We start from the raw sequence: 20,544 nt of genomic DNA, 5'->3' as shown, positions 1-20,544 counted from the left end.
ATGTGAACACAAACTAATTACTTGTTATTTGTGGAAAAACAGACTCCATTGCCTGGTGGACACTCTGAAATTAGAGTGCCTTTTTTTTAGGCTGAAGTGATACTGCTCCATTTTGACATTCTTGGTGTTTTGCGTACAAGAGAAGAGGGCCTTGGAGGAGAATTATATACCCATCCCATGAACTAATGCATTCATATTTAGGGATATCAGTTTATTAATTTTGATCATTATATTTAGTGCTTAACTTCATAAGGCCCTATTATTATCATTCTGTTTAGACATCCATCAGTATAGTTACTGTCCCACTGAATTAAAGGCGCTATGTGATAACCCCTACAAAAGCAAGGGATGGGACTTGCAGGCAACGGGAGGCCTTCTAGTTCTGTGTCAGACTGCTAGGGAAAGGCTAGAAGAAAATCAGATGCAGCAGAGAATAGGAAAAAATGTGTTTTCAGTTTTTGCTTAGTGTTGTCCTTTCCTGGAAGAAAAGCATGTAGCAGACAGTTAAGTATATTTTGGTAAAGACTTCTTACCGGCCTGAAAAGGCATTGAGGGCAGCCCTAGGACAGCAGGTTCAGTGCTTCATTCTGGCTCTTCTGTTTTCCCCATTTTTCAGCTTTTATAATTGAGTGGTAAATTGCTCGTTTTCATCAGACCCTTTCATTTTGGAAGGCTCCAAGCAGTCTTGTATTGCTACTGTTGCCCTTTGAGGTGAAAATGAAGCATTTCATTTTACGAAACAGGGATGTTGAATAGACAGCCCTTTAACAACCAAGTTAGCTTTTTGTCACTAGTTCTTGTGGGTGTTATTTTTATCTTCCTCCTTCTTGTTTCCCTGATGCACTTTGTCTTAACTATGGTGTAGGAACTATGTGCAGCTCTTAGTTGATATCATTTAAGCATGGCTCTCAGATGAGGAAGTGGTCACTTTTATTACAGCTCTGAAAAGGTATCAGAACTCCCAGCACCCCTGGCTTCTCAAAGTGCTGTTTTATTGGTACGGAGAGTCTGCACATAGAAACCTGTCTGCATATTGCAGAGTTTTCAGTCGTGTCTGGCTCATACAGAAGTTTCCATTGCATGGTAAGACTAGAGTAATCAAAAGCTTCAGCCTCCATTTCTGTTGGAGTAGTATCTGTTTTGCCCAAAAATGCTTTGAAAGCTTTGTTTTGTCATCAGGAATTGAGCTTCAGTTTCATATCACTTGCCCTTAGGATAATATTCCCTAGCTAAATGGGTACTCTAAACGTTGATTTTAATTAATTGAAATAGTTTTGAAATATATATTTTTTTGTCCTTAAATTGTTTTAGTAGGATTTGTTTCCGTAGAACTCCTTAGCAGCACACGTTATATACTCTCCTTACAAGATACTGCCGAGACACTCCCTGTTTTAGGTGGCAGCCCAACAGACAAGTACGTAGCCTGCTGCACAATGGTGTAAGGTGTGTACACTCATTCTGTTGACACAAGGTGCAAATATCATCTCTTATTCAAGAAGTGCCAAGGGAAAGTCATATTTAAAGACCGTACAGGCTCAGAGGTGATTTCTGGCTTTAACAACGTGTCTAATTATCCAGCAAGGGGGAATGGTATGATACTCCAGTGATTTATGTTGAAAAGGAGTTTAAGGATATCTGGCCAGGAACTGGAGGTTCACATTCAGAAAGTTAAGGTGTTTTGGAACAGAATATGCTGATCGTCACCATTGTGTCAGTAATTTTGATTGTTGGGGACTGAGAATGGAAACTAAAACTTGAAATGGCTCTTTGCCTTATTGTAAGAAGTAAAGAATTGCCTGTAACTTGTAATGTGACTTGAGAGAACAACCAGTGTTGTGGAAAGCTGGGGAGGAGAAGGGAGTCTGCTTTTGTGTGTTAATATGCTTTCTTGTGTGTGGGTGTTTTTCCCCCAGCATCATGTTAATAGACCTTGTCCTTTTTACTTGGCTATTCCATTGCTTGTGAGTTCAAGGTAAGCTCTGCTTCCTCTGGGGCTGTGGTCTGAAAAGCATCCTGCTCTTGCTGCTCAAGCACTGTGACCAGCATGAAGAGGAAGGTGGGGGCAGAGGAAGATGACTTCAGCTGCTGCCTGTCTCATTTCTGTCAATGTAAAGAGCTTTACAGAGACGAGTAATATTTTGCAATTGAGTTTCTCTTTTAAAGACACTCTGATGCTAATGTTGATTTAATAAGGTTCTCTCATTCTCTCTCCTTGCTTAATTTGAAACGTCTAATTTTGTGCTTCACAGTTCTGAACACAGAATTAGTGAGGGAAGAAGAGCCAGAGGCAGAGGGAGTGGAGTGCCACACCAGAAGTTGCCAGGGGAGATTGATTCAATAGAGTGAAAAGGTGCAGAAGGTTGTATGACCACAGTTCAGAACAACGTGATGGTGGTACTGATGAGAAGGAAAGCTTGATCCTTTGAAATGTTTTAAGGTCTATGTGGGTGTATAACCAACACTAAATGGAAAAGGGAGCACTGGAGTGTTGGTTTCTTTGAGTGGATTTTTCTTTTGATTTTATATGTATGTAATATATATTATATGACAGGCAGGAAGGAGAATATTATGAGATAAATAAGCTTTTAAAGGTTTTTATTTTAAAGGTTGTTTTGATAAGTGTGGCATTTATTTTCAAAAATGCTGAGATGTTATGAGAGATTGTGAATTTGATCTTGCTAATTTATTTTATCTGCACCTGAATGTCTTTTTTCCTGCTTTAATTTTATGCTTGTGGAAAAAGCTGTTGACGTTCTTGGACATTTAATTCTTTTCTTGTCCTGAGGATAAATGTAAACTCCCCAAAACCACAGTGCCAAAAGATTATCTAAAATATTGTACAAATAATAGTAGTAACGCAAGCTTTTTCCTTTGCCTCCTGCTTTGTTAGTGTACCTTTCCTCTGCCTCTTAGGAAACCACTCCTATGCAGCAGAGTTGAATCCTAATTTGCCTCTTGCTTGAGTTGGATGACAGTTCTTCACACAACCGAGCGGACAGTGTAAAAGGAGTACAAGTTATGTTCAGCTTAGTTTTATGATAAGCTGCCAACATCTTTCATTGAAAACCTCATTAAATCACAATTAAATCCACAGGAAAAAAGTAGGCCATCTCAGTGAATACTTGGTAGCTGAGGTTTATGGTTTTCAGTGCGGGCCAGGGGCATAATCTGCTCCTTGCTGTTGGAACTCAGCGAAAGCTGCGGCGAAGTCCCACCACAGAATCACCAGAAAACTGTCCCAAGCACTGGAAGCTGCCTGTGTATGATGATCTCTGCCTGTGTTTCTTCTGTCCCATGGCCTTGGTCAGATAGAATTATCCCTTTCCTGCCTCAAACTCTTGTATAACCCTCCCCCCCCGTCCCCCCCCCACCTCTTTCTTGTCACATTGTTTCTGGTAATAGGAGCTGAACTTCTGCCAATTGCTTCTGCTCAATTTGGTAACTCTGTACAATCCAGTATTAGCTATCTCAAACGTTTGGATGGGGAGTGCACTTGACCAAGCAGACCTGCATAAGGAATGAAGTTTTAGGGCCAACTGTTAATATAGAGTCTAAAACAAACCTGAACCTGCCTTCGAGGGTTTCTTTTTCCCCTGACTTTCAGTGCCTACAGTGACTAGTCTCCAGGAATATTTGTCAAATCACTTGCCTGTCTGGTTATTTCTAGTCTACTGCACTGGTCAACTTATTTGATCAATAAATCAATCAACAGGTTCTTAAAATTACTTTCATTGACTTTGGAGGTGTAGCGTACAAAAGGAGCTCATAGAAAGTAAATGATTGTATGTGCCCCAACTATAATTAGAGAGCAAACAGTGTGGAGATATGTTTGTAAACAGTATCTACTACAATAAATACAGCAATCTGTCTTTAGGGTTCTGTGATACTCTGAGCTGCATTGACTCTCAATCTGCAAACTCATGAAGCATGAATCTTAGCTCTGTCAAGTCATCTGCTATATTTAGAGCATACACTATTTTAAAGCTAAATTTCAAGCTTCTTGCTTTTGATCAAAAGGTCAAGGAGTAAATACTTCTCTGGTTCCTTAGCATGTGATATCATTTTTGAGCTTCAGGAGCTCCACTGAGAGTGAAATGTTGTTTTCTTTTCCTAAGGAGAATTCTTCAAACTGCTTAACTCCTCCTGCTGCACCCACCCAGTCTGTACCCTCTTCTTCTCAACAGCAGCAACACCTGGTTTGTGATCCTTGCTGAGACTACCAGGTACTGCTCCTTCATAGAAAGAGAGAGTGCTCTCCCCCTGCCCCTGATTTTTCCAAGCCATCTGCCTTGAGCAAGAGTGTGTTGCATAGCCCAGTAAACGGGCATCGAATCAGCATTGAATTCTTGTAGTTCTTACAAACATTAAGCACTTGCACAATGTGGAAAACTGCTGTTTGCAAATTGTCCTATCAAATGGAAATCAAAATTTGCTAGCAGTGACATAGATTTGCAAGTTGCTCTTGATACAATCATGCCCTGGAGATTGCAATGTAAAAATAAAGAATACAGTTTTACAATAGCCTGAAATCCTTGTTGTTGCTGAATCTACACTCTTCTTTTTGCAGATGATTTCATTAGGATATACTCGGACTTCATTAAAAGATGCAACCTTGTAGCATTTTCTCTGATCGCAGCCTTGTGAGGAGCCAAGAGTACATGTATTTGAGAACCAGTGTATTCTCTTCCTAAAACACACAGTGGGTTGCAAATGCTTTGGAAGCAAGAATCAGAGTCTCAGGTGGACATTTTGTCTATAGCTCAAAACCACAACTTAATTGGCAGCCTTTTCATAACACTGACTGTGGCCTAGAATGTAGGGAATGCTGCAGGCGAAGACCAAGGTACATTTTCAGAACTGGTTGTAGGGGAATCTAGTACTGACTGTCTGTCTGTCTTTAGTGATCATAGAAGTGAGGGAGATTGCAGTGAAGTTCCTCACTTCTATTTTTTTTTCTTTCCTGGGCAGTCTCAGATTAATCTTTCTACATATTTTGACTCCATTTTACTCCATGGGTAACACCTTACTACAAGCATGTGTACTAGCCCAGACCATTTATTTTGAGTCCCCTATGCTTTTTGTGGTCCTTTCTATAAGGCTTTGGAATCCACTTGATATATACGAACTGTTGATTACTGTATGTCTTTCCCACATACATCTTGGCAAACTGGTAGGTTGGATTGTGCCCCCAGAAAGATACCAACCCTGTAACGCTGTGTTAAAGGGTGCTTTGTGTATGTCTGGGATGAAAGAGCAGGGAGAACAGGAAAATTTACAAGACTGTCAAAGTGGGTAAAAATGTAAACTGTGATGTTTGAAAGTGCACCTGACTCTCCACCTGCAGAAGGATTCATAGAGACAGACAGGGGATGCATGACCATGACTGAAGGCTTTCAAGAATTTTCTTACTCAAGCATGTAATTAAGACAGTCTTTGCCTGTATTAAAAAGCAGCCCCAAAGTCAACTGTATTCCTCTTAAACTGTATAGTATTTGAGATAATTTTTTTTTTTAAATAAAAGAAATTAGATTTCTAATCTTATGGCAGGAACTCTGTATTCACTGTACTATACTAAACCTGTATCCATTGGCTGGTGCCTATAAATGTCTGTTTTGTTCAGAGGCAGGTAGAAGTTGCAGGTAGTGTCTGGGAGCAAACGTGGGAAGGGAGTTCCTTCTGAACTCACATGGTTCATCATTTTTACTGCTTGGAGGCACATGGGTTGATTATGCATGTCATCTTGATTTTTTTCAAAACAGTGGTTGTGTTTGAAGTACTATGTTTGACTCGGAAGCTAATATATTTGGTATTTAAGAATCTGGCAAGAGAAAGCTATGTCCCCATATGCATGCACAGAAATGAGATTGGGATGTAGGCATGCGTAACTGTTATTTTCCCCCGTCTGTCCTATCCCTAGAAAGCCATATGCCACCCTTAGGCTAGCATAATGGGAGTCTGTATTAATGATTATGAGCTAGAAATAATCCAAGAAGAGTTGAGTGGTCTTTGATTCTAGCTTTATGAGAAAATACCTCATTGACTCAGTAGGGTCTGAAATATGTTCTAGGATAGAAAGTCATAATTAATATAGAATTTCATGATGCCCTCTCTTGAGGTTTTTTTTCCTAAATTGGTCAGGGACTTGGAGATTCTTATGTCTAACAGGCAGTGTAGGAATTTAGGCAAGGAGGTAAAAATTTGGAGGGAGTTGTTGACTCACCTGCTATCAGAAATAAGCATCTTGAGCATACATCTCTAGAGAGCCTACGCTCTGCAAGATTTCTATAGACATTGAATGCCTTGTCTGTTGGCAGCCTACAAAATGAAAACTGTATGTATGTGTGCATGTATAGAAGTGGTGATGGGAAAAGGAGAGTGTGGGAATGGGCTGAAGTATTAAAGCAGGCAATGAAAGCAGATGGTTTACTTTGGATTTTATAAAATAGGTTTCTCTTTATTTTGTTTTAAATGAAAACTATCAACTGTCAGCATTGCAAACCTATTTGCAGCAAAGCCATAAGTATTAGAAGTGCAGTTGTTCCTGAATAATAAAAGGGCAGAAGGTTTTTCTGCTGCTTCCTGTCTTCATGTTTATAGAATTGTGTATGCTCTGTATACATTAGAGTTGAGCAATTTCATCAGAGCCTTTCCTCAAAATTGATTGCTGTTCAGTGTCTCTTCCTGCTTCCTCTCCCTTGTCAGCTGGTTACATCTCTGACTCTCATTACATTTAATATTGATACTACTTCAATTTTCCACTAAACTGGAAGCGTTTAAGGGTCTGGAGTGGATACTGAATGTCTAGATATATTCTTTAAATGCTTTAATTCCTATCATCGTGGAAAAGTTTAGAGCTGGATTATTGCCTTAAGAAGAAATGACTCTTTGCTCATTCAGTGATGAAGTCTGGTCATCAAGATGTTAGAATATGTGCTGTAGAGCTCTTCAGATACTGACATGAGTGCAAAAGTTGTTGCCAGCAGCTGTCTTGGGTTTTGGGCACCTGCTGCCTCTCATTTCTCGCATCTCCCACTCTTATCTTCCACTCCCAAAGTTGGCAGTGCCCCTAAAAATACTCTGTATTGAGTTCTTAAGTAGGAGAGCTCTACCAAGCTGGTAGTCTGGATTCCTGAGTCATTGGTCATGCTGTAGTGAAATTAGTTATATGACAGAGTTATTGACTATGGCAAGGTAACGGACACTTAGGGTGAAGCTGGTTCCAGTCAGGTTACAAAGGCATTGCCCTTCCTAAGGCCACTGTTTTATCACACTGATCCCTTCCTCCCTCACTGCCAATTGCAGAACTATGTTTTGATTGCTCACTGCCATTTTTACATTTGCCCAGACCATGACGGGCATGAGTGATGTGCCCATTATGGCAGTCATGTATGGGTTTGGGAAAAGATGCTGGAAATCATCCGTATGTGTGAAATACTAATTTGGCGCTGTATTCTTGATTTCATTGGAAGTTGGACTGTTGATACATATGTGGGAAAGCATCCCCTGCCTGAATAATCAGTGCTCAAATGTGAAATTTTCAGAAGCACAGATGCATTACTTAGATAGTTCCCATATCTAGCCAGAGTCTTCTCCAAGTGGACTGTGTCATCTTTTCCCCCCATATAAATACCTAGGACAGGGGTTGCGGGTTTGGCCTGAGGTCCTGGTTCAATAACCTTTTGCCTCTGATGCAGTCAAGAGGAATATCTTGATTTGGTTTTGACCCCAAACGATTAAGTCCAGTGTTTATGCAGCTTCCTGTGATTGCTATCCAGTGGGTTACCTGGAAGAGAAATGAACCCTTGTTTTAGCAGAAGAGTTCAGCAGTATTGACCAAGGGTGCTAAAAGATGGCTTGTGTCCCGGGGCTGGGATTATAAAACTCACAAGCCCTGAGCTGGGAGCTGGAAGTGAAACTCACTCAGTTAGGAAGCAAGGAACCCAGACGTTGCTTGTTTCTTAAACAATTTACTTAAACTTTGAAAATATTAGTGGACACGCTGTGTTTTTTATTATCAGTCGAAGTTGGTAAATGCAGGTCTACAAAGAGATCTTGGCACATGCTTAGGAGGTAGCAAAACTTAAAGTTTTCATTTTTGTATTATTTTATTATTATATTTTATTTAGCCTGTGCTTCACTCCAAATGTAGTTATTTTTTCCAACACAGCAGTATGTCCTACTGCATCTACACCTGTTTTAATTTTCCTGTTTCCATTCAGTGAAGTGTATCTGTCTCTTCTTGGAGTAATAATTTTCCCCCCTCCTGAAAGGTGACAAAATTAAAGCCTTTGGCAGTACCTGCAAAAGAGATGCCCTGTGGTTAGTAACAGTGTTATCTTTCTTAAAACTGTAATTCTGCTGTTGTGCATAATATCTTATAGGGGTATAAGAGGGACCACCTCTCAGTGATAGGGCTGGTTCCTTCTCCTTCCTCTCTTCTCAGCAACTGTCCAGTGCCACTGAGTTAGTACCTCATGTTCATTTTGTCATGCAAGCGTTTGTCCACCAGGAATTTGACAGTTAATGGCTTAGGTACCCCAGGGATGACAGATGTACATCCAGTAGAGAGCTACCAGTGTGCATGACCTACCTGCTGAAATAGTAACATGCACCATAAAGAGCCCTGTGTTCCTCCTGTCCATCTGCTGTGGACAGACAGCCTTGCAATTACTAAAATGTAAAAACAAAACTGAGCACATCTGTCCTGACTGTAAAAATCAGCAGGAAGAAAAATGTTATTCAAATCAGGCTTTTGTCAAGATCAGTCAATGATTACCAGTGAATACCTTTTGTGTATTGGTTTGTTCGGCGAAGGACTTGATGCCGCTATATCAAACCTGTATGCAGAAAGGGGAGAATTGGCTTCCCCCAGTTGAACTGTAGATGTTCGGTTCCAGCCCTCTCAGCTGTTGCAAAGGATGAGGATGGATGACATACATAGCTGATGACACATCATTCCTCAGTTACCTGAAGTAGTCGCTCTGTGCCATTAAAATGATGGCAGATCCCATAAACATATTGCACTCCACTGTCTGCTCCCTCTGGCACTGAACTATGACCAAGAGGAAAGTTCCTCCTGCCCTGTCGACTCCCCTCAAATAAATAATCATAATAAAAAAGGCTAGCCTTTCTGAAGTTCCTGCTTAGCGAATGTGCTGCTGATTGAACGTAGCACTGAGAGGCAGGGAAGGCTTGCAGCCCTTGACAACAAATGAGAGCTGTGGCTGCCTCATAAATGCCTTGGCTTCAGGAGGAGGTGGTTATGGGCATGAAATGTTTGTCATCTTGTACTTGCTTTGCTGCTGCTGGGTTACTGTGTAAGTAAAAAGTAATAATAAGTAAATAAGAGGTGATACTGCAGCCTACTTCATCTGCTTGTCTTCATACTTAACTGGGCTTGCCGACAAAAGGAGGAGTAGGTGAAGGCAGCTTGGATTTGGCAGAGGTTTGGACTGTGCGCTAAAGATGTGTTCAGTTGCCTGTGAAGGGGGATCTGGTTGGAAATCTGATCAGTCAACTGGCTTTCTATTAGGAAGCACTCTTTGAAATTGTCCAGTAAAGAAGATGACTTGCTATGTAGGTCAACTTGTGCATTCAAAAATGCCCTTGCAAAAGGATACTTGTTCTTTGCAAGTAATTTGGAAACAGCGCAGTTGTTGGCCACCTCCTTTTGAGTATGCCTGGCGTTGCGACGTTCATTGATGCACGTTGTGTGGATATCAGCATCTCTAACATTGTGCAGCACCTTGCATGACTCCCAGAAACTGACTGCTTCACAGCTGTCTTTGCTCAGCTTCCACCCTACAGGGGGATTCTGCAGCAGTCTTTGGGGGCTTTGTTTTGGTTTTATTTTTGGGGGTGCATGTGCTTTTGTTTTGCTTTGATAGCACAGTTCCCAACAGGGGACAGCACTGCACTGCTTAAGAAGCTTGTCATTTTTAAGGAACTTTTCTAAACTTGTCATCCTAAAAGCTATATTGTACAGCAGCAGGCGGCCTCCATAAATCACTGATTTCTCTTTTTCTTCTCTTTCCTTTCCTTTCTCTCTTGCGCTCTCTTTATTCCAAGCCTGCAGATTTGGACGCCTGGGTAAGCTCCCTTTTTTGTCTGGATCTTGCTTATTCCAAGTGTCATGTTGTTACTGCGCGTGTACAGATTGTTATTGCTGAGCACAGATGCAGGATTTTATTTTCTGTCATTACATTTTAAAAGGTGTTCAGCTAGAAAATTGCATATTATTTCCTCCATAAAGATTTTCACTGGTTCCTTTTGTGTAGCTTACAGCTGCTGAAACCAAACTTGATCTGGTGATGTGTGTTGTTGGCTAAGAGAGTCGCAGAAACAGGAGGAAATGAAGGTTACACCAGTACTGCTTTTTAAGGCCATAAGTCTGCATCTGGGTTCTAAAACAAAACCCAGTCACCTGCCTTAAACAGAATGAGATAGAGGACAAAAAGCAGGTGATTTTGCAGGCCTCGTGTGTTTGGAATGGTGACTGCAGGTGGCTCCACAGCAGTGGTGATATTTCTGCTGATGCAAGTGGAGGTTGAGTCACGGCTCCCCCCGTGGTTACTTGTCCGGTACAAGCCTCCCTGTAAAGTTCTGCTGTTCAGTCTCAGGCATGATGTGCGCAAGCTGCCTCTTGCTGTTTCAGTGTTGCCCTTTCAGCTCTGCCATTCCCTTTAGGCTTGGTGAGGAACATGCCAGCTAGCTAATTTTGGAGCTAGTTCTGTTCTTCGGTGCATTGCTGTCAATTCCTTCTTCTAGTCTTGGAGCCTTTAATAGCATTTGTTTTTCTCCCCTGCCACCTGGACTGCTACCAAGACTGGAAGAGACATGGGAAAGCATGAGGTATAAGAATTTGCAGTTGTGAAGTGTGGCAAGCTGAGGTACCCAGCCAAAACATCTCTGCTGTGCTGCTGCAGAGATGTTACTGGGTACCTTTGGGGGAAGCTGATAACTCCTCTCAGCAAAGACAGGATAATGTAGAAACAAGGCATTTGATAGAGACTTAAGGACCTTTCCTTTATCCTGTAGCTTCTTTCCCTGGATTGCCTCCGACTGATTCTCTAGGCGTCATCTCACTAGTTCGTCTGTGACTGGTGAATGTGTTTTGCCAAGAAGATAAATATTTTTGCAATAATCTTGCCAAGTGCTGTGACTTGCCTTTGAGGAAGTTCTTTATAGATTGAGGTATGGACCTTCTAGCTCGACTTGCCCTTTGCAGAGAGGGGATGGTTTTTTTTCCTCCAGTAGAGTCTTCTCCATGCCCTCTCCCCAAATCCCAGAATCCCAACAGTATTGCAGAGAGAGACAGCCTGATGGTAGCCGTCAGCTGTGGGCTGTGCTATTGCTGCACTTTATTCCTGGGTGCCACATTCCCTCCTGTAATCCGACCCTGCCAAGAAGCCCTTTTTTTCAAGCAGATTTCCTTCCTAGTTTTCATGTTTAACAAGGTGATGAGAAGAGACTGTGATTAAAAATAATAAAAATCTGGTGCTATTTCGTGGGGGGCAAAGCCAAAGCTAATCTGAGAATAGATGTAGCTAGAGTGAAGCCCAGCTCTAGAAGATCAGTTGCACAGTCTGATGTGTTGCATGTTGGTGTCAGTTCAGGATGGGGCTAAGAGTGTCTGGCTTTGTTCATAGAGAATGAACCAATAATATTTCATTACCTCAATTAAGAGGCTTGTAAAATATTTCTTTTGGCCTGCCTGTCAGCTAGCAGGCCAGTGCTTGAATTCTTTAGTTGAGCCAATATGTAATGCATAGCTTTAGAAATGTGCTTTCACGGTTTGTTTCTAAATGAGTTACTTGATAAAGGGAGAGGAGGAGGCAGGGAGTCGCACATGACTCTGCCCTAGCTCTTTGTCACCGTTCAAAGCAGCACTGAGAGAACCTGAAAAACTTTGGGCTGTGGAAAAAGTGTAAAGATAAAACGTAGGAAGAATTTGAAAGAGCCCCAACCAGTCCATGGATCCATGCCCATGGAGGCTGTAGTAGCATGCTAGTAGTATACCTTCACTGTCCTTTTGTGCGAATGCGATGCTTGTAATTTCTGACACATCACAGGGAATTCTTGAGCATTTCCTGAATATATCTTATACCTACTTTTTGTACAAAGGGCAATTGCCTGTTGCATGCATTCCCTTTTGCAAATATGTGCTGTTCCATGCTACTTTTCTAAGTTTTGGGTGCATTTGTGTGTTCTACAACTAACTACACTCTTCCTCCCCTCCATTTTGTTTCTGTCTTCATACTTCTTGGACATCACACTTTCTGCTGTGTTCTACACTACAGTTTCTTAGATGTCATCTCTGGGCTTTGGTCATCTCTTGCATGATATGTTCAAGCGCAGATGTAGCTTCTGCAGCGTGGATGTGAAATGCAACTTTCTGATATATGATTTTCAAACCAGTGTGTTATCATGCATGTCTTCCCTTCTCCTTCCTTCTTTAGTTCTAAAGGCCTTTATGTGAAAAGTGTATCTGATGCTTTGTTTGGCACCTGCAATCTCAATCCCATGCGCAATTGTAATCATCTCCATAGCAGCCAGTTCTGTCTGGGACATCCCAGGCTTCTGACTTCAGGTAGGGAATAAGCAGCAGGACTAGAGGAACTCTTAATAAATATCCTGTATTCATACAAAATGTCCCTTGTTGCCTAGCCCAGTTTGGAACAGTGAATATTTGAAATGACACATGCTCTGACTGTACCATTCATACTTAAAACATCACCATAAAGTGTACTAAAGTTTCTAGTAATAACTGGAGATAGAGGGAGACAGAAAGCAACTTTCAAGCAGATCTGTCACAAATAGAATGTTTCTCAGTATACTTCAATGCACTGAAACAGCAGCAGCTCTTGAAAACAAGCAAGGCATTGAAAATACGTTTGAGTTGTGAGTAAAAGTTTTCTGTTCAACCTCTGGTTCATCATACAACTTATGGGCGATAAGTGGGAGATAATGGGAGATAGTATGGGAGAAATTAGTTAAGGGGAAGAATGGTGTGTATACTGAGGTTGTAGTCTGCAATTGGGAAATCCGCTTTTGATTCTTTGACATCAATTTTGCAAGACCCTAGGGAGGTCACAAACGGAATGTCTGTCTGCTGCAGGGTGCATTGGTGTGGAGGCATTATTCACTGTGGGCACCCCAGCTCCAGTCAGGTCTGCTTGGGAGTCCATGGATTGCCATCATGCAGATCAACACATCTCTAATGTGTGCTGAGACGCAGACTCCACTTGAGAGATTAGGTATTTGGTTTGTGTTCCCTTCCGGAGATGTCATATCCATGTCTTGCCAGAAACAGAGTAAAGCCTCTTGCCCACCAGTATTGTTACACATACTGGTTTTGTGCTCCCAGAATAGTCTGCTACCCCAGAAGAGCAGCACTGCCACATACTTAATTTATTTATTTAAGCAGAAACTTTCTTGCATTTTTAAGGGTTGATCTTTTGACTTTTTTTTTCCCTTGAAATACACTTCACATCAAAAGCACCTTCCATCTGAATTGTGCAGAGGGGTCGGTACTGTGTTACTCTTCTTTCTTTTCCTTATTTATTTCCTCCTTAAGGAAATACAGATCACTTGTTTAGTAATCTGATTTTATGGGTGTTATGCAGAAAATCAGCAGGAGAATCAGGTTCCTTTGGTCATCCACCAGACCACCCTACCTTCTTACATCTGTTTCATTTCAGTTGAAATTGCTTATTCCTTTTCTGTATGGAAGATGGATATTGGTTCAGAAGGATAGTTTTGGTTCTCTTATCACAGAATTGGTAATAATTTTGGCAATTAAGGTGGCCATCAGTGCCCCTGTTGTGGCTGTGGTATCTCTTTGGTCAGGCTACATGTATGGGGCAGCTGATTCTCAGCCCCATTCCCATCCTGTTTCAGCTGATTTGTAGGCTGGAAGATATATAGCAGCTCTGGTTAAACCAAAGCCAGAGATTTTGCCTTTAATCAAGTGTCTTTGAGAGCAAGGGGATTTAGATGTCAGTCTGTAGTGCTTATGCCTTACCCTGGCCCTGTTGGCTGGATGACAAACATGGGAACCAAAATATTTCTTTTTCCTGTAAAAACAAAGACACCACCACCACACTCCCGCAATGCCCCCCATTTCATGTACTCCTACTTCTTTCCTTGCTTGCTTATCAGCTGTTCCTCACTGCCTAGCTTAAAATCTGTTCGAAGCCCTATTATACTACTGTATTTCCATCAGCAGGGGAGTAGAAAGAAAGAAATGCACAGCAACTGGCTTTCAGATGTGATTTTTCTCATTAACAATGGGTGTTGGCTGTAAAATGACAGGTCTGAGCCCATGAGGATGTTTCTGTCCCAGCTGCTTAATCATATTGGACCAGCATTTTCTGTGATTGTACCATCTTCGTTAAAAGTTAAGAGCAATGCTGCTGGGATGCTATAGATTAGCAGGGTTTGTGTTCATCTTAAATGGACTAATAATTTTGGTTTTGAAAGGTCTTCTTGCCTAGTGATAACTTATGTGGCCCCAGAGATTTTGGGGTGGGATGGGGGAAGAAAGACAAGTGCCATTCTTCTTGTTATTGTTGCTTGTTATTTTTAAGCTTAAAAAGTTTGGTTTCGGTCCATCAATGCCATGTTTTCTTAATGCTAGTTCAGTTTAGGGGTGGGAATGCAATGAAGTGCTGCTGGTTGTAAAGAGCTAAAAGGCAAAAGCTGTTGCTGTAACCACACAATTGATCATTGTTTAGTTGATGAGTAGGTTATGCTTAAATACGTGCTTGTATACCAAGTTTGCTGTTTTGGAAGTGTCACGCTTACACTTTGGAAGATGGAAGACAAATTTTCTGACACCCATCTCTCCTCCAAATCTGCAGCACCCAGCCAGAGGAACTCTGGGGGTGCTGGTGGCGTTATGCACAGAGGGTGTGTGGAGAGAGTACTTAATTATCAGAGTAGTACTATGTATGTGTGTAAAAGCGAATGCATGGTCAGTGAGAATGTGTGTTGCTATAAAAATTTTACAACATAGACTTGTATTTCGGATCTTCCTCATGATTGTAGGGATCTGTTAAATCTATAGAAGTTTTCTGACACTCCGAGGGGCAAGTGTTTATAAAGTGGAGGATTTGAGGTTTATTTTTAAGGTAAGGTGAAGAATATTGGAGTAATAAACATCATGATTCGTGAAAAACAAAGACTTGGATAAGGTGGAGATCTGAAAAAGGCAATAGGAAGGTGTCACCTTTCTATGATTATATGTTTTCTTTTAATAAGGAGAAATAAAATCAAGGTTATGAGTTTGAATATGATACTAATAAGAGCGTTTCAAACTTGTGGGGATAATCCAAAATGAACTGCAACACTGAGGGTTTATAGTTCCACCGAGAGGGATCCCATACACCAGTCCTGAGCAATGATTTTTTTAGTTCCTTCCAGTCTGCATTGCATGTGCTTTCCTTGCACTCGCACTTTTTATTTTTAATTTCTTCTTCTACTGATGCTCTTTTGTTCTTCTTCCCAGGCCATGGAGCTGCAAGGCAGGGAGGCAGAGCTGAAGCGGCAAGAGGCCTTCTATAAAGAGCAGTTGGCCCGCATTGAGAGGAAGGTAAGGCTAAGTTGTCTTTTATTTGTGGCCTCTGGATACTAACGGGATCGGATGCAGATCTGTGTGGATCCAAAGAGTAGAGAAACAAGAAGCATTGTGCTGAAACCTGAAACTGTCAGCTTCCAGTATCTGTCTGCCCTCCACCCCTTAGATAGTTAAGTGATGAAAAAGCGGTACAAACCAAATCTTTTGAACAACTTGCATTTGAAACGATAAGGAGTTTTTAACAGAATGATTTTTTAATAAAGTAATTCAAACTTTATTTTCTTTTTCACCATGGGGTTTAGGTGAAAGCTAAGTTCAAAAAAACAAGTGCCCTTTTTCTTATTCCTTTTGTTAAAAATCCTTTCCTAAATTAAAAAAAACCCCACAAATCTTGCTATAAATATGAATTAAAGTTGTATTATTAATTTTTCTCTGGGGAGCCCAACAGTTCAAAGGGTGGTGCTGCAGTGCACTGCCTGCTTCTTGCTGGATAAGCCTTTGAAATGAACATGATTTAAAGAGACACTGTCAAGCATCTTTTAAGCCTGAAATGACCTTTGAAAATCCATTTAGGGATTTGAATCTCTCCCCTAAATGTGGGATTTGCTTCTCTGTTTAATTGTTTACTATGATGAGTTTTTAAAAATTGATGCCATAAAAATAGGAGCAGCCATGCTGTTCCTTATGAACTAATGCGTTTTTCACTTCCTGGCAAAATGAAATAATGTTATAAGTAGTCTTTATTTTTTAATAAATGTGGAGAATAATCTTCTCCAATTTGAAGCAATTAGACCTCCTGACAGGGAGTTGCATACATCTGACTTGTGGTTGTGTTATGTGACTAAAAAGAAATGCAAACAATGAAAAAGGTGGGTTGTAAAGAGACAGAGAAATCAATCAGCTTTACTACCAATATGTAGCATGATGGTGAATATGGAACATGGGAAAATTGCAGATTATAGAAATGGTAGAAAACTATTGGCACATCTATTCCCCTTCTCATTCCCTGCTACTGCATGATTGTCCATACAGCATTTTTTTTTTAAGCCATTGATGATAAAACATGCCCATGAGCAATTTCACATGATAGAATTTTGCAACACTTTAATCCATACAGTTCATTAAAAAATAAACTATTAAAACTACCACTCAGTGTTGCATTCAGATTTTTAAATTCTATTTCTAGATAATGGGGATTGTTCAGTGAAATTGCAAACAATCTAGCAGCTATCGTTCTAATTATCACAGTTGTCCATATGTTCATATGCAAAGGAAATTTTTGCAATTTCTTGGTCTCATGCTGTGTGCTTCTATTATATTCTTCTCTCTGGATCTGGTTTCATGAAGCGAAAACTGCAGGGAAAATTTGTATGTGTGTCTGTCCTTTATGGACAGTGGAGTGGGGAGAAGTTTGCGTCCAGGCTGCATTGTCCTCTTTTTGAAGTCTTTTGTTGTATTTTGTGTTTCCCTTTTCAGGTCCATGTCCCTTGCTACAGGGTAACTTTTTAAACAGGATGATGGATATTTTAGTGCGGGATCTTCTCAGGGGGGTAAGGTGGCTTGCCCATAGTCCTATTCAAACTGCAGAGCTGCATAGAACCTATCTTCTAGTTCTTATGTGTACAAAAGCAAGTAGATAAAAAGGACAGGTTTTCTTTCCTCTCTTGAAACACTAGGTAGTTTCTGACCCTTAAACACTAGCATTTTGCTGGTAATAAAATAGAAGAATGCCTCCAACCGTTAGTCGGGATTGGAGTGGGAGGTGGTGGGGGCTAGAAGGGAGAGGAGAGAAATGTACTTGAAACAGTGTAATAAAGCTTAATTGTATTAGTTTTGAAAAAGGTTTTTGATCTTCTCTGTGGATAATTTTATTCCTGTAATGGTTGGAAAGATGGAAAACACAGCACAGAACAATCTTTTTTATTAGCTGTTGCTTTTATATAATTCTGCTTTTATTTGTTGAATACACGCAGACCTTGACATTTATTTATTTATTTTTCTTTCCACTGTGCTAAAACCTTCCAACTCAGGCTTAGATATATTTTTATATATCTCTGTGTGTGTATCTATATTAGAAAAAAGCTATCAGTAAGGGGATGAGGTGGGGAGGAGCTCTGAAATAGAAGTTTGCTTTCTCTGCTGTTTTCAGAGGGGATGGTCACTTGGAGTGTGGTCACTGGTAGTTCAGAGGTGTTGGGCTGGGAGTGAATGAATGTGATGGCTCAGTGTGGAGTTAGAAAGCTGAAATGTCTCTTTCTAAGGATCAAGCTGTCAGGAATTTCCTCCTCTTCTCCCCTGCTGTGCCTATGTATAACCTCAGGTTGGCTTTGTCCCGACTTCTGCATGGTAACAGAATTCAGTAGTAGGAGACTTAGAGATTTGTTTTTGAAGGATGCTTTGAACTGTTGATGTTGAGAGCAAGTACCTTCCCGGTAGGATGCTAAGAATAATTGTGTTATATACTCCTTACAACGTAGTAGCTGCTGCACTGAATCAAACATGGAGACTGCCCTACTTCTTCTGACAGTGGTCAGTTTTCAAAGACTTTGAAGGAAGATGCAAAAAAACTTCACCAAAACAAAACAACAAAAAAAACTTTTGGAGAACAACTTTGAGAAGAGTCTTCCTAAGTGTTGTCAGTTGGAGGCTGACACATGCCCTGCTGCAAAAGAGTTTATTTTCATTCAGTGTTTTTATTCACTGTAATGGAACTTGGATTACTGCCATCGTTCTTGTATGTGTCTCAGGCATTTTTCCTGAAGCCTTGTTTAGCTCTTTGCCTCCAATATCATGTGGCAGTGTGTGCCACAAGTTAACTTATATACTCTATAAATTCTCTGTTACCAGTTTCAAGTACTTTTTTTCACTTAATATCCTTTGTGAAAGAGAGAAAAGGAATTCTCTTCATTATTCATTATCTGTAGACTTCTGTTGCCTCTCTTACCTTCCCATTAAGCTGAGCAGTCCTTACCTTTTCAGCCTCTGCTTGTGTGAATGATTTTTTCCAGGTTTCTCATTCTACTTGTTTGTCTTTGGGCTGTTTTCCCCTTGCAGCTCTGTCTTTGAGATGTATTGACCAGAATTGAACTTAGTAGTTCCCTTGAACGCAACAGACCGTGTGAATACATTATCCTTTTATTTTGTAATCTCTGAAAGAGTACTGTAATCTACTGGACAGAGCACAGAATTGGAAGCAAAAAACTGCTCATTTTCTAATAGCTGTTTCTCTTTTGGGAGTTTGAAACAATTACTTAGTCCATCTATCTCAGTTATTCCATCTATATGATGGAATAGCTTATAATGGGAGGGCAAAGTGTTGTGAAACAGGAAGGCTATAAAAATGCTAAAAGGCTTTGCCTTTAGTTTTGTGTGAGATGAACTACGGGTGTACCTTATTTCAAATAGATCTTGAGAAACTCAGTTTCTCTAGACAGTCTTATTAAAATTTTCACAGGAAAGGGCATGTATGAAAAAATAATTCCAGTGTTTCAGCTTTTGGGGTTTTCCCTGCATCTTCTACTAAAGCACTGCAAGAAGTAAGATGATGAGTGCAGCAGTGCTGTGTCACACTAAAGATCCATCTAGTTCAATATGCTGGTCCTGACTGTGACTGAAAGTAGATGTCCAGGGATGAGCATAAGATCAGTGCAAGTATATGGGATACTTGCCCCAAATGCTTTGATCGTCCTGGCTGGTTGTCTTTGAAACTTTTCCACATCTATTTAATCCTCTGAGAGGTGTGAACCAGAACTGTGCACACAGCGCTCAAGGTACGGGTGGACCACAAATATGTATGGTAGCTGTATCGGAATCACTGTTTGGTTCTCTGTTTCTTTGTAGTGCCTAATGCTTGATTTGCACTTCTGACTTGTGTTGAGCAAATGCCATGCACTACTGCTGCTAGCAGCATTCAGCTACTTTGAGTGCAGATTTGAATGCATGAAATAGCTGTACTAGGATTAAACCAATGCTCTGATTTATTGTTGGGAGGTATTCGTCCCACTGTGCCCTTCATTATCAGTTTGTCGGGGGGGGTGTGTGTGAAGGGGTGGTAGGTTTTGTTCTGCGTGCAGTGCAGTGCATGCTTTTTAGACTCTTTGTTTAAATCAAATTTTATTGAACAAATTCCTTGCAGAGGATCAGGTGATGCCCTTGGTCTTCCTCACCTTAATTCTGGTAGTTCGTTGTAGTTGTGTATTTCGGTCTCTTGGGTTGCTTGTATGTTTTTGTTGTAGAGTGCCTGAATTATTTTGGTAATCAGGAAGATTACAGGGAATAGATTCTTTGAACTGACTATTTCTTATATGACTGTGTGTAATTGCAGGATTTTGGAGCTGGTGATACAGACATTCCATTCCACACCAGTGTTTCCAATGTGACTGTCTAATCTCCAATAAGTAATCCAGTAATGAGACCTGGGTAATTTGTTATAAGCAGTTAAACTTCTAACTCTGACTTGTTAGAGTAATTTTACATCTCATCCATGTAATTTAGAATTGTTTCGCAAAAAGTGGATCTTGTCTCAACTGTTTTGAAGGAGGTTTTGTACTGTAGTGTTTCTCTGGGTAGAAAGGATGAAAGTTGGACCTAATAATCTGTAAGGAAAACCTTAGAAACACTCAATTCGAGAAGCTTAAGCTGATGTTCTTTCATGCATTTATACGTTACTGAGAAGCAGGGAGGGAGGGAAGGAGATGGAGGGGGGATATAAAAAGTTAACATATATACTGCTCAGAACTGGGATTTTTATTAAGGATTCTGTGTATGCATTTTCCTGCTTTCTCTAAGTGGTAGAAACATCCTTTAAAAAGTATGATAAGAAAGAAATGCAGTCTCTCCTGGAACCCTTCAGATGCCAGGAGATTTCACTTAGCATATTGGTTGTATACTTTCTCCCAAGTAAATATTTGTTTGACTCCTTTTGCTATTTGGCCTCTTGCTGGGTTTAACCTGACAAAGGTTAAGGG

General features: G+C 40.6%; 1 protein-coding gene across 1 annotated transcript in view; it reads left to right on the top strand.

Moving 5' to 3' along the window:
* The window catches only part of CHCHD6 (coiled-coil-helix-coiled-coil-helix domain containing 6), a 115,632-nt gene that overhangs the window by 25,454 nt on the left and 69,634 nt on the right, over positions 1 to 20,544 (top strand). The window contains exon 5 of the mRNA XM_050904664.1: positions 15,509 to 15,592. Within this exon, the coding sequence (XP_050760621.1) occupies positions 15,509 to 15,592 (84 nt within the window). The remainder of the gene's footprint in view (positions 1 to 15,508; positions 15,593 to 20,544) is intronic.

This window comes from Gymnogyps californianus, chromosome 13, assembly GCF_018139145.2.
Source record: "Gymnogyps californianus isolate 813 chromosome 13, ASM1813914v2, whole genome shotgun sequence".
In the NCBI taxonomy this organism is placed as follows: domain Eukaryota; kingdom Metazoa; phylum Chordata; class Aves; order Accipitriformes; family Cathartidae; genus Gymnogyps; species Gymnogyps californianus.
The sequence above is the reverse complement of the archived record's forward strand: the minus strand, read 5'-3'. Positions and strand labels throughout refer to the sequence as shown.